At 37.2% G+C, this 13,685-nt stretch overlaps 1 protein-coding gene across 1 annotated transcript in view; it reads left to right on the forward strand.

Moving 5' to 3' along the window:
• Positions 1–13,685, forward strand: part of TTN (titin) — a 333,475-nt gene that overhangs the window by 67,377 nt on the left and 252,413 nt on the right. Inside the window, 4 exon segments of the mRNA XM_042444851.1 lie at positions 1,925–2,209; positions 2,325–2,450; positions 6,725–6,913; positions 12,948–13,004. Coding sequence (XP_042300785.1) covers positions 1,925–2,209; positions 2,325–2,450; positions 6,725–6,913; positions 12,948–13,004 — 657 coding nt within the window.

The following is a 13,685-nucleotide window of genomic DNA, read 5'->3' on the forward strand; positions in this document are numbered from 1 at the left end:
GTATCAAAACATCCAACAGTGCTGATGAGAAATATGTACTTAGGGCAGTGCTTCTCAATTATTTTCTGTCATGCCCCCCCTAGGAAGAAGAAAACATTTCGTGCCCCCCGCCCGACTGTAAATAGTATCATTTGTCTATAAAATTGCTATAAGTACACCTCTGCATAACAGAGCCTCGCGCCCCCCTTTACGGAGCCTCACACCCCCCCTGGGGGGCCCGCCCCACTATTTGAGAAAGGCTGACTTAGGGCAAGAGGCTACTGTCACAACAGAATATGGAAAACAGAATGGTTCCTAATTAGCAAAGACTGCATCTTATCACCCTACCTGTTCAACCTATATGCAGAACATATTGTAAGGAAAGCAGGCTTGGGCACAGAAGAAGGAGGAGTAAAAATAGGAGGAAGGAATATTAACAATGTAAGATATGGAAACGACACTGTAATATTAACATAAAACCTCACAGACCTGGAATAATTCCTAAGGAGGATCAAGAAAGAAAGTGCAATAGCAACTGAACATAAAACAAAAATAATGAACATGGTGAATCTACACAAATTAAACCCAGACAATGAAGAAATAGAAATAGTAAAAGAATTCTCATACCTGAGAACATACATTGATAGGAATGGGGACTGCAGCCAGGAAATCAGAAGATTAAGAATGGGGAGGGTGGCTATGAAAGAATTAGAAAAAATCCTAAAATGCAAAGATATACAACTGAGCACAGAAATTAGAATCATACAAGCCATTGTATTCCCTATTATCATGTATGGATGTGAGCGCTAGACAGTTAAGAAAGAGGATAGGAAGAAAATCAATTTATTCAAGATGTGGTGTTGGAAAAGAGTGCTTAGAATTCCATAAACAGCCTAAAAGACAAACAAATGTGTCACAAAGCAGATTAAACCAGAAATCTCCCTTGATGCTAAGATGAAAAAGCTTAGGCTGTTGTACTGTGGACACATCATGAGAAGACATGACTCATTGGAAAATATAATAATGTTGGGTAAGGTAGAGGGAAGTAGAAAGAGAGGAAGGCTATTTGTAAGATTGATGGACTCTATTTAAGGTGGTGATGGGTATGAGCAGGAATTAAGTGGAGCAGTGAAGGACTTTGAGTCTTGGAGATGTCTCATCCACTGGGTCACCATAGATAGAGATCGACTCAAGGGCAGTTAACAACAACAACAATGAGCTAGAAGTTTGAAAGTTGAGCTAGGATTCTGGAAGACCAAGGTCTGAATCCCTGCTCAGCTATGGAAACTTGCTGGGTGACCTTAAGCAAGTCACCCTCACTCAGCCTAAAACAAAAGCAGTGGCAAACCTCCTTTGAAAAAATCTTGCAAAGAAAACTCTAGGATAAGAACTCCCTAAGTCAGAGTTGACTTGAAGGCACATAATGCACACACATAAACACAGAGGTCAGATCAGGGAAATAAGAGTGTGTGTCATTCCAGAACAAAACCAGGCAAAGTGGGTAGGGGGCATTTTTTTCTAGCGTTAATCATTGCTTTCTGTTTCCTGCTTCATTCATTTCTTGGGTTCATCACATTTCCAAATTCCCTCACCCATTGAAAACCATCATGCAGGGAAAGAATTCTGGCCAAGTTTTCCCCCCTTATTTTCTGTATTTGAGATGTTTTTAATATGGGGAGAGTTCAAATCTGCAATCTCCCCTTGTAGCCCATGTAATTAATATACATGTGTAAATCGATTCTTCACACATTACTCCTGTCTTCCTCTTGAGCTTTGTTGCTGAGCTACAATTAGAAATGGGTGCTCTTGAATCTAGATCTAATTCCATTGCCCTTCTGTCACATGAGCTATACCTACTTAACAGACTGGTTTTGTTCAAGGAAGATAAAAATTGAATGAATATTTGTAGAAAATGTTTGAGTTTTTGTTTACTTTTAATTTACAGCTCCTGAGCCACCTGAGATTGTCAAGGAACTTCAGCCAGCCACTGTAGAGTCTGGGAAGCCAGCTCGTTTCTGTGCTGTAGTGTCAGGGAGGCCTGCACCAAAGATCTCATGGTACAAAGATGAACAGCCTCTTTCTCCAGGCTTTAAAGTCAAATTCCTCCATGATGCTCAAGAATATACTCTGTTGCTAATTGAGACGTTCCCTGAAGATGCTGCTGTTTACACCATTGAAGCCAAGAACGACTATGGGGTTGCCACTTCTTCAGCATCCCTGTTGGTGGAAGGCAAGCTCTCCCAGCTCTCTCAAGCATTTTTTTTTTAAATGGCATTGTCAATATTTTGTGACGTGTGCTCTTCCATGAAGGCTAATAATCACTTTTTTGGTCTTTTTTCCCTTAGTCCCAGAAGTTGTTTCTCCTGATGTAGAAGTGCCAATTTACCCACCTACCATTATCACACCACTCCGTGATGCTATTACCTCTGAGGGACAGTCCACTTACTTTCAGTGCAGAGTTACAGGGACAGGTTAGTTTAACAACATCATATAAAGCTTTTGTACTCCTTGATCAACTGGTACACATCAGAAGCCGGGTTTCCTGTAACCAGGCACAGGCCGTCACATGTATGACTGTACAGTATATATTTCTGTAGTGCTAGCCAAGTAGAAGAGTATGAGATAATAGTACTATATTCCCAGCACCCAAGACTCCTTTATACAGTTCCCAACAGTAAAAAGGCAGTCATAGGCTCAATAACTTCTGCTCTTTTAAATTCAAAATTCCATCTTTCTAGGCTTTCCTAGTTTTTGACATTTGAAAATATGTCAGTGCAGTGATGTATCAGAATCTTTAAGAATATCTAATATGATGAGGGAATGAGTGCTGTGTTAAACTAGCATGAAAAATGAACAATACCTCTAATATCACCTATTGTCTCAGCATTGCCATGAAAACAATTCTATTTAATTAAACTTCCAATTTTTGTGACTATCAGTTCCCACTTTATTCTTTGCATTTGAGTAACTATGCTCAACTACCAAGTATGTGTGCCAAGATGAGAAATCTGCCCATGCTTTAGCTATTTCATTATGAAAAAGTATTTATATTTCTGTATTATACATTATATTACAGCATATTCTATTGTAGTCTGATTGATTAAATTCTATAAATTAATTAAATAAATCACTTTAATAAATTTAGACATTTACTAAATTTAATTAGTTTGATTTAATTTATTTAATTATATATAAATTATATTAGAAGATGACAGATCGAGAAAGAGAGAGAGAGAGCTTTGGATTAGATATAGCAACAAATAAAAATCGAAATGAAGAGTTAATGCTTGAACTATACAAGTGCATTTAGTTTCAAAGGGAGCATTTCCAGAAACTCAGCTTTTAAAACCCCTTATATAGAGTCCATTTTGCACCAGAGATGTAGCAGTGATCTACTATGAATTCTGATAGGGCTCAGGAGAACCATGCTTTTCTCCATTCCCCCCCCCTTTTTTTTTTTGGCATAATTAAAAAAATAAAAGTAAAATTTACTTACATTCAAAAGAGATCTCAGTTACACAGAATTGTGTTCCAGTATAATAAAAGCAGGGAAATAAAAAATACAAAAGGGAGAAAAATAAACACATTAATAGTAAGTTTCTATAAAACCTGACCAATTATCCAAATATGAATCCATTTGTAAATTTCATCTATACATCATTCTTTCCAAATGTTGCAAGCGTTGTTAGATGTAGATTTGAAAACTGGTAAGAAACTATTTTTATGGAAGGTGTGGCCTAGATATGGGGTTGTTACTTTAAATCAGTTGTCTTTTTAATTTTTGCAAGTGCAGTTTAAACTACCTTTATCAACTAAATGGCAATATCTACAACTGAAACATTTGCTGCAATCCAGATTAAAGACATTAATTGTGGCCAATGAAGTACCCATACCAACAATGTATATATATATAAATTTCTGTTATTTCTAAATAAATGTGACATACAAGGTTTACAGCAAGAATGGAATACAGAATTAGAATCATAGAATCATAGAATTATTGAATCATAGAGTTGGAAGAGACCACAAGGGCCTCCCAGTCCAACCCCTGCCATGCAGGAAATCTCAATCAAAGCATTCCCGACAGATGGCCATCCAGTCTCTGCTTAAAGACCTCCAAGGAAGGAGACCCAACTACACTCTGAGGAAAGAGTGTGTTCCACTGTCGAACAGCCCTGACTGTCAGGAAGATCCTCCTAAGGTTTAAGTGGTACTGTATCTTTTTTCCCTGGTGCTTGCATCCATTGTTCTGGGTCCTAGTCTCTGGAGCAGCAGAAAAAGCTTTCTCCCTCTGCAATATGACATCCCTTCAAATATTTAAACAGGGCTATCACATCACCTCTTAACCTTCTCTTCTCCAGGCTAAACATCCCCAGCTCCCTAAGTCTTTCCTCATAGGGCTTCATGGTTTCCAGACCCTTCACCATTTTAGTCGCTCTTCTTTGGACACGCTCCAGTTTCTCAATGTCCTTTTTGCCCAGACAGTTTTTTCTTACCTGTGATACAATGGCTAGAAAATCCAACAATGTTTGTTTGCATACTTGAAGGCAGCACACAACTCTTGCTTAAAGCACCAATAACAAGAACAACTGAGATAGAGAGAGAAAAGGAGGGAGAAAGAAAGAAAGAAAGAGAAATAGTGAGAGAGGTACAGAAAGGGCCAGATAGAGATATGAGAGAGTATGTGCACAGGTCTCCCATTCCCCCAATGATCTGTTTTCAATAACTTCAGGGGGGGACATCTCTTTTTAATATTTTTTTTAAAAAAAGAAAGCATGTAGGAGTTTACACTGAAAATATTGGCATAATATTGATTACAGCTGTGCAAGGCATGTCACAGTAATGTTTGTATATATGCTCACATGAGTACATATACAATTTTGATGTGCATGGTAATGGCTGAGATAATAGATATATTTAGAAAACAGAGCATGAGGAGTTGTTCTTTGGCACTCCTACTCTTGTTGCATTGTTTATAAATCTATTTGCATATCCCACACATACAGCATGAAACTATTGTTAGTAGGGAAATGCACTGTTTTACAAGAATGGCAAGATCTGTTTTATGTGTTCGTTTTCCATAGCTCTGTATTGGGTACATTTAGCATTTTAAAAAAATGTTTATTACAAATTCAGAACATCTATTTTACATTTACTGTAACTGAATGCTGTAATACAATATACATTTTACAAAATGTAGATATCAATTGAAAGCTAGAAAAATACCACTAATTTCAAATCTTTTGGTCTAGCTGCCTATCTAGTAAACCCTTACATCAACACTATTTCACAATACAGTCAGCCCTTCTTATACACAGATATTTATACACTTATTCAAGCATACACGGTTCGAAAATGTTCAAAAAAAGTATAAATTTCAAATATCAAACCTTGATTTTCCATTTTTATAAGGGACACCATTTTGCTATATCATTATATTTAATGGGACTTGAGCATACATGGATTTTGTTATACATGGGGGATCTTGGAACCAAACTCCAGTGTATAACAAGGGTCCACTGTACAACCTTTTGCAATAGTACAAAGCTAACATCTAGTGCAGGTGGAATTTTCTTGATCAGTTACCTATTGTTAAAGAATTACAAGAAGTTATTAAATACCATCACACACACACTGCCAAATGACAGGCGTCCCCTTCTTGTGCTCAAATACCCCTTGCCTCCCAACCACCTGCCCTCACCATGACAAAGACCTATGCCAACACTGCTATTGAGTATAGATAATATTACCCAAAACTTCTTTTCAGTCATTGTTTGAAAGTGAGATTGATGCTAGTTAGAAGTAAATTCTTTTGAAATGGATGGAGCTTCCTTGTAATTACTGAGTGTAGTTGCCAGTATCTTACCCTTTTCTAAGATCTTACATTCCTCACATCTTTGTCTTTCTTTCGCATCTGCCCAGATCCAGTGGCTACAGCATACAATGCAGAAGCTCCAATTGCACTGCATAAATGAAGTTTTCCATAACAAGAAGAGAGTGGGGCAGCCTCTCTTTACATAGAGTTCTCTTCTATATTTGTCTCATGAGTCAGATGTCTGTGAGCTCCTTTTCTCTCCCTCTCTTCTCAAATTCCTAAAGCTCTAGAGAGTGGGGAACATTCTCCACAAAAATACTATGACTCTTAGAATTGTTCATTTTTCATGCTACTAAAATTCTGGATGTAATGGAGGTTAGATAGACAAAAGAAAAAAAATGCTTAGGTTCATTTTTTTATACAAAATGGGAAGATTAACACATGCCACCCCCTGTAACATTATAACTAGATCTTTTTCTGTGTAGTTTGTCCTCTGCCTGATCAACATCATTGGCTGATATTAGAAAGGGTGAAAAGAGACTGGAGGGATCTGATTGTGCTGAAAATCCTAGGCTGGAACAAAGTCAAGTGAAGACATTGTCCATTGTGAGACTTTGGCTATGATCTGGAGCAGCTATCACTCCAGATCACATGCTGATATCTCGTGAGAGTTCTAAATCTCAAGAGAACTGGAAACAGGATTTGTCAGGCATATCTAGGCCTGGCTATGTGGTTTCAAAGAATAGTCAGGCTAAAGAAGAGAGGAGAGGAAGGAAACCCTAGTAAGGACTTGGCATGTTGCTTGACTTCTGAGAAATATGACCAAATTCTCAAATTCTTCATAAAATTGTTAATGGAGAGTAATACTATAAAAACAAAAATGCATCCTTCTTTTTTTTTTAAATGTGGTTTTTTTTTCTACTTTGGCAGACCTCAAAATAGCTTGGTATTGCAAAGACAAAGAGATCAAGCCCTCCCGCTTCTTTAGGATGACTCAGTTTGAAGATACTTTCCAACTGGAAATTGCAGAAGCTTATCCAGAGGATGAAGGAATTTACACCTTTGTTGCCAGCAATTCTGTAGGCCAGGTGTCCAGTACAGCTACGCTGAAGCTGGAAGGTACAGTGTGGTGCCTAACCAAAAACAGTTCAAATCTGCATGTGTTTTAATATTAATTCTATCCCATAAACCTACATGTTGTCCATCATGTCAGTGTGTTTTTTAACTCAAATAATCAGTCCCATTGTCTGATGTTGCCAGTGTCCATTTGGTCTCCACAGTACAAATTCAACACAAGGTAACTGTACATTGTCCCAGTGTTGTATACCTTTCACCCTTTCATTTTTTTTCCATTGAGCATTCAGCACGCACCAAAAAAAAAAAAAAAGGCTGGAGGGAAAAGTCCTTTCTAACAAAAGAATTCTCACAATTGGGTTGTCATTCTGCAAATGGATTATTTAATTGGGAGAAGGGGAAAGTCTGGATTTTAAGAACTGTACAGGATTTGGTGGTCATGTTTATGTTACAGGCGTATCCCTGTTCATGCTGGAGTTGTGGCCCTGCACTTTCGATATTGAAGCCAAAAAGATATGGCAGAGTGCATATCACCAGTGGCTGTCATCACTAAAACCCAGGAGTCCGGGGACTCCTCTTCTGTAAGATTTAGTAATACAAAGTGTGTAATTAGCAGATAGTGAGTTTCCTCACATTGAAATGAGAATCTTACTACAAAATAATATTACAACAAGAGTATTGCTTTAATCTATCATACTGGGCTAGGAAAAGTAGCAACTGTAGGATTCATTTTAATTGCAGCTTTACCATATGATCTAGTTGAAGGCTTGGGGGAAAAGTCTGTGATGTGGCACAGAGATAGTCCAATCTATCTGTTTCTGTGCTTTTGCACATTTTCACTCATAATTCATTCACTTGCCACTTCAATGTGCATTTTTATAAAATCCTCTTAAAATACATATTTGAATATATGTTTAAATGTGTATTTTCTTTAAAAATATAATCTAAATATTTTTACATTTGCATATATTTAAAATGCCAAGAACTGTGATACAACAAAGGAAAATGAAATCTTTGGAATAGCTAAGATTTGACCCATTAATTAGTCAACAGAAAAGGTCGTTTCCTGTAGAAAAATCAAACATCAAATTCCTGAAGCAGCCCAGGTATGCCATGGAATCCTGCATTGCAATGCACTATTCAAATACTTCACGTGGCATACTTTACATTAATTCTTTGGATCTGGTCAAGTTGTCTTAATATGATAAACGTATAAAATAATTAGGCGTCAAAATTGCTGAAATTTAATTTTTGTATGAAAGAGGACTATATTTTACACTGAAATGAGAAAGGAATCTTCTGTTGTACACAAATGCACACATTAACAGCCCAACACACTATAAAAGGAAGACTCATCCCCTAACTTTATATTTAGTCCCTCCCTTTCTGTTCCTTTCTCCTGTTTCTCTGGGCAATGCTTCTAGATTGATTTGATATCTAAAGCATATCTCAAACCCTAAGATTCTAATTGATATTTTGCCAGTTCAAAACTGAATGTTTGTTAAAGGAAATCAATATTCAAATTTGAAGCATAAGCTGAAAAAAGCATAATTCTGATCATCTGAGTATTTTTTCCTATTTCACTTGCTTCCACTAGGGGAAGGAAGAGTAAGAGAATGCTGACTAATGTGCAGGCTAAGACATTAAAGTTGGGCATGCTTCTTTTCAGGGCTTAAGGTTGAAGAAGTTACCTCATATTCCCAAAGGCATGTTTCTTCATCTGTTTCCATTAAGAAGGAACCCGTTGGCCAAAGGCCCATCTTTATCCAGCCTATTTCGAGCTGTAGAGTATGCAGCGGGGAAACAGTCAGATTCCAAGCCAGGGTTTCTGCCATGCCGAAACCAGAAATCCACTGGTTTCATAATCAACAGCTAATGTTGCCAGCCAAAGACATAGTTTTCCATTTTGATGAGTCTACAGGCACAGCCATATTGATTATAGTAGATGCTTTCTCACAACATGCTGGGCAATACTCTTGCAAAGCTAGAAACAGTGCTGGAGATGCAACTTGTACAGCTACACTTACAGTGACTGCTGAAGGTAAAGCCCCCTTTTTTGTTCCTAGGGATTCAGTTTGTTGCATAAAACCACACTTTTCTACACTATGACTAATGACCTCCTTTTCCTCATTTCACACTTCTTTAGAAATAGCTGTACCATCACTAATGTTGATAGTTCTACTAGTAACCAAATAAATCACTCTTTTTTCTTGTACTTTCCGGTTGTCACGTCATAATTTAGACTTTGCATCCTAGCTACAAATGCACACTTCAGGGCAGTGAATTGTTGGCGGTTGATAGCATTCTCTGAGGTTTGCTCTACTCGGTTTTAAAGGGATAAATGAGGGCTCCTAACAGGATATAACAAATATTCTGTCAGGGTGTCACAGTTATTTTTTAAATTGCTGCAGAAAGTCACAAGGAAAAGAGGAGGCAAATGTCTACCATACATCACCACATGAGCTCACTCCATCTTTCATCCATTATTGTGGTTGGGTTTTCTTTATGTTGACCACTGAGGGTGCCTTTAATGAATGCACCTGGCATGCTAGGCTTTCAGGGGAAGATGATGCATTACGTTGTCCTCATCTATAATCTATAATTTTGTTTTTAAGTAGGCCCACTGAAGTGCATTAGGTATTAATCATATGTTTTGTTACTTGATTACACAGTGCAAGCCTTAGATAGGCAAAGTTCTGGGAAAGATGTAAGAGAGTCTGTCCAGGCAAAATCAGAAGTACATATTGCTTCCCCTTTTGCAAAGAAGGAAACCAAAGTTTATATAAAAGAAATCAAATCTATGCAAGAGCCATCAAAAGAAACAGTTGTGCAGTCCTTTGAACACGTTGCTGGAACGACAACTATGAAGCAAGCAGAGACTCTTCGTGCCATTACACAGAAGTCAGAAAGTACCAAGATTTGTGTGACCTCAATCCAAGTGCCAAGGGAAATTCCCCCAACGATTCTTCTGAGACTTCATGACCTTACCGTGAGATGTGGTGATACCGCTCAGTTTATGTGTGCTTTGGAAAGCGAGAACTTTTCTGTAATTCTGTGGTCCCATGAAGGAGAAACAATACAAGAATCTGAACGAATGAAGCTATCACAAAATGGAAGTGTTCTTTTCCTCACCATTGTTAATGTCCAGCTTTTAGATCAAGGATTGTACAGCTGTACTGTTCGTAACGACTATGGAGAAGTAACTACATCTGCTATACTAACTGTGGAAGGTGATTTTTAACATTGTGTGACTTATCTCATTTCATTCTCATCATCATTGCCTATGGCTTCAGTACTGGAATTTACTTTGGAATCATAATTTTTGGTCCCAACTTTCCTCTCTCTACATTTAGAGCTCTATTCATAAATTACTCTATTCTGAGGTAATCTATGTAATTTGCTTTTAAAGTGAGTTTTGTGCCTCTTCCCAACATGTTACATTGGTATTTAGGGAGCAAAACATTTATTGCATTAGTCTTTGCATTAGTCACATCATTTCTGGCCAGAGCTGTTTGGACGCTGCACCATGCTTGCACCATCATGGAGCTGCCCATGTATATGGGAGCGAGCCATGATGGCAACCTCTTTGTGTATTAAGGCTACTGGCTATGTAAATGCCCAGCCTCATCTAGCCCTAGTTCATGGTGAGGACGCCGCAAAGTGCCCATCTGTACTAGCCCTTAGTTTGTAGAAAAATTCTAAAGTGATTTGAGTGTATCTATTGGGTCAGAGAGAAGATGTAGGATATCCCAGTCTGTTCATTTTTGTTGAGTTCTCTCAGAATCCCACTGGCTTTACTTGCCCAGCCTAGTTCCCTATTGGATTTTGAGACATTTTTCCTTTCTGCATGGAAATCTGTGCATAATTGGGAGCATATTTTCCCTGAAAATGGACAGATTCTCTATGCATTTTTTTCTCAAGTACCGTATGCCTCTTTTTCCTCTTTTTTTTTCTTTTCCGTTCCTTCTTTTCCTCTTTTTCTTTTCTTTTCATTATGTTTAATTTTTTGCATCTACCCTACTGACTTTGGCCTATTTTTGTAAATTTTTTACATACAGACATTTTAGTCGTACAGATGTTTCAAATGTACACATGGTTGTGTATGTATTTTCTCTTCACTGAAATGAATCCCAAACACTGGCACTGAAGGGATTTTGGAAGCAATGCATGTATTGCTCTATTGCCAGTCTTGAAAGATGTGAAATGAATATTTTCATGCAGAAATGTGAGCCCAGCAATTTTCTTTTCCATTCTTGCATTGTTATCCTAGGGTATTCCAGTTTATTAAACAGACATTATGTCATTCATGCAGTCATCCACTAAAGTATGATAATACACAGCTTGCTAAAAAGAAGACAAAGAAGAAAGCTTTTCATATTAATGCCTTATACAAATTTCTTTCCAATTCAAAACTTCACATTGTGATACATTTTCAATTTATCATATCATTTTGTAAACTTTAGCACAGTTCAACTCACATGCTAGCTTTCCTTTCTATTCTGTTGCAAATCAGACAACGGTGGTACAAACTATGCCATGCCTTATATTGCTGGATCTCCATTACCTCTGCACTTTACTTATTGCCTTAAAACTATGGGAAATGTCTCCACCTGCATCATTCCTTTGCGTCTGAAGATTGATTTTTCTTCTGTAAGAATGAGAATTTTCTTCTGTAAAAATGCCTTTCAGTTTTCCTACTATTTACTCATAGCACCTAAATAAATCCATGCTTAGAAGAACAGAAACATCAGCTTGAAGCCAAAACAGTGCCAGCACATTTTGCTCCATTTACATTGCTTTTATCAAAGAGGTGGATTTCTTGACTTTTTGGCACAGCATTGAAAAATACTGAATCTGCACCTGCCTCCTCGGCTGCGAGGAACAAATCTTGAGTCAAACTGAAGATGCCTTGTTATAATTAGTATGGACTATTTCTAATACTAAGTTAGTGGCATGAATCCTATGGCTGCAATTACAACTGACAGTTAGGCTAGCATGAATAGAGCCCTCAATGTGGAAGAAAATAGTAAAAGACTTAATATTCTATTGTTCCTGCACTAACCTGCTGAACATTCTTTTACCATACTAATGGCTTTATTGATTTATTTATTTTTCTAAGTATAGATTTTGATTGCTGCAAAACATCTAATCTTATCCTAACTTTATTCTTACCTAGCTAAAGAAGCACAAGCCAGAACAGTAACAAAAATTACCCTTGAATCAGATACTAAAAGCATAAAAACAGTCAAAGAGTCTCAGATTAAATCAGCCTATGAATACAAACAAGAATCGTCTTCCACTGAAACAACAAGCACGACAATATCTTCAACTGAAAGAATACAAGACACGGAGAAACTAAGGATCAGAGACTATTACCCTGATGTTGTGCCATGTGAAGACATCATAGACACTGGTGCCACAGTACCAGTCTTCCTTGAAACTCTTCCCCCAGAAACTTTTGTAAAAGAAGGAGAGGATGTCTCACTGTTCTGTGTAATCAAGGGTGTACCTACACCTTGTATCATCTGGCTGTATAACCAGCTAATAGTTGAGGAATCTGCATTATGCTCTTTAAGGCACGATGGCCCGCTGTGCAGTTTAAAGTTACTGAAAGTTAATGAGAATCAGAGGGGTATATACAAGTGCAGAATAGTTAATTCTGCAGGACAAGCCGAGTGCAGCACACATCTGAGAGTGACAGGTTGGCAACTGCATGTTCCTTCCATGTACAACTTCCTCCTGCATACCATCGTTGCATTGAAACCTATTCAGTCCACAGTACATGATAAATGGAACAACTGTGGATATTTGTTGTTCTCACAATAAAGGCATGTTAAAGGCATGTTGAATTACAACCAATAAAAAATTAGGTGATGCCCTTTTTAAAATGCTGTGGGGAAAAAAATAGACAGTAGCTAATCGTCCTCCCACTTAGCATTTTAGACTTATCAGGCATATCCTGGCATGTATATGTATGTATGTTTGTGTGAATTTTTCTATAAATGCATTATAAGTTAATGATTTGTTCTCCCAATATTCAGTTTCACTTCTGTTAATCAACTCTCTATTTTTATTACAGCCTTAGAAAAAGTTCTTCAGGAGAAGATAGAGCAGCAAATTGAAATGGAAGTTAAAGGTACAGTCTAAAATGAATGTTATCCTGAAACAAATGTTTAGCATAAAGAACCAGTACCTATTTGATAAGCCTATCTGTATGACGGAAAAAGCAAAACATATTCTAAAGCATATTTGAATATGCTGCATGTTTTGTTTTGTTTTGTTTTGTTTTTAAACATGCTAAGGATAACCTGCATTTCAAGTTACAAGTTTTAAAGTACTTTTAAAACTTCAATTTTTTAAGATTTGCTGTCTGTACTTTCACTACATGCTGTGCAGCTGGTTGCAAAAGCTTTTCTTTCATATACCTATTTCTAATGCATGGGGCACTTAAAATTAGACTGTATTTCTGAAAATAGTTTCACAATTCCTGAGTACTATAACATTAATTAGTTGGTCAACAAATGTGGGGTGGCATATGTTTAAGAAGTGATTTTATGCAAGATTGGATGGTGATCAGTTCCACTGTGCCCTCCCATTTCATGAATATGAGATTAATTCTCCCTAATAAATTTCTTACACTGGCTTGCAGATAGCATAGTTGGTCCATGCTGCTTGCTTTATTTTTCTTATTTTGCATAACACTGTGAGGTTAGCAGCTGTATTAGTTCGAATAAACGCCTTCTCATTTCATTTTAGCAAATTACTTACACTTTACATTTTTTTCATATCTTTGAAAAACCATCTTTTCAATTGTTTG

This window comes from Sceloporus undulatus, chromosome 1, assembly GCF_019175285.1.
Source record: "Sceloporus undulatus isolate JIND9_A2432 ecotype Alabama chromosome 1, SceUnd_v1.1, whole genome shotgun sequence".
Classification (NCBI taxonomy): Eukaryota; Metazoa; Chordata; class Lepidosauria; order Squamata; family Phrynosomatidae; genus Sceloporus; species Sceloporus undulatus.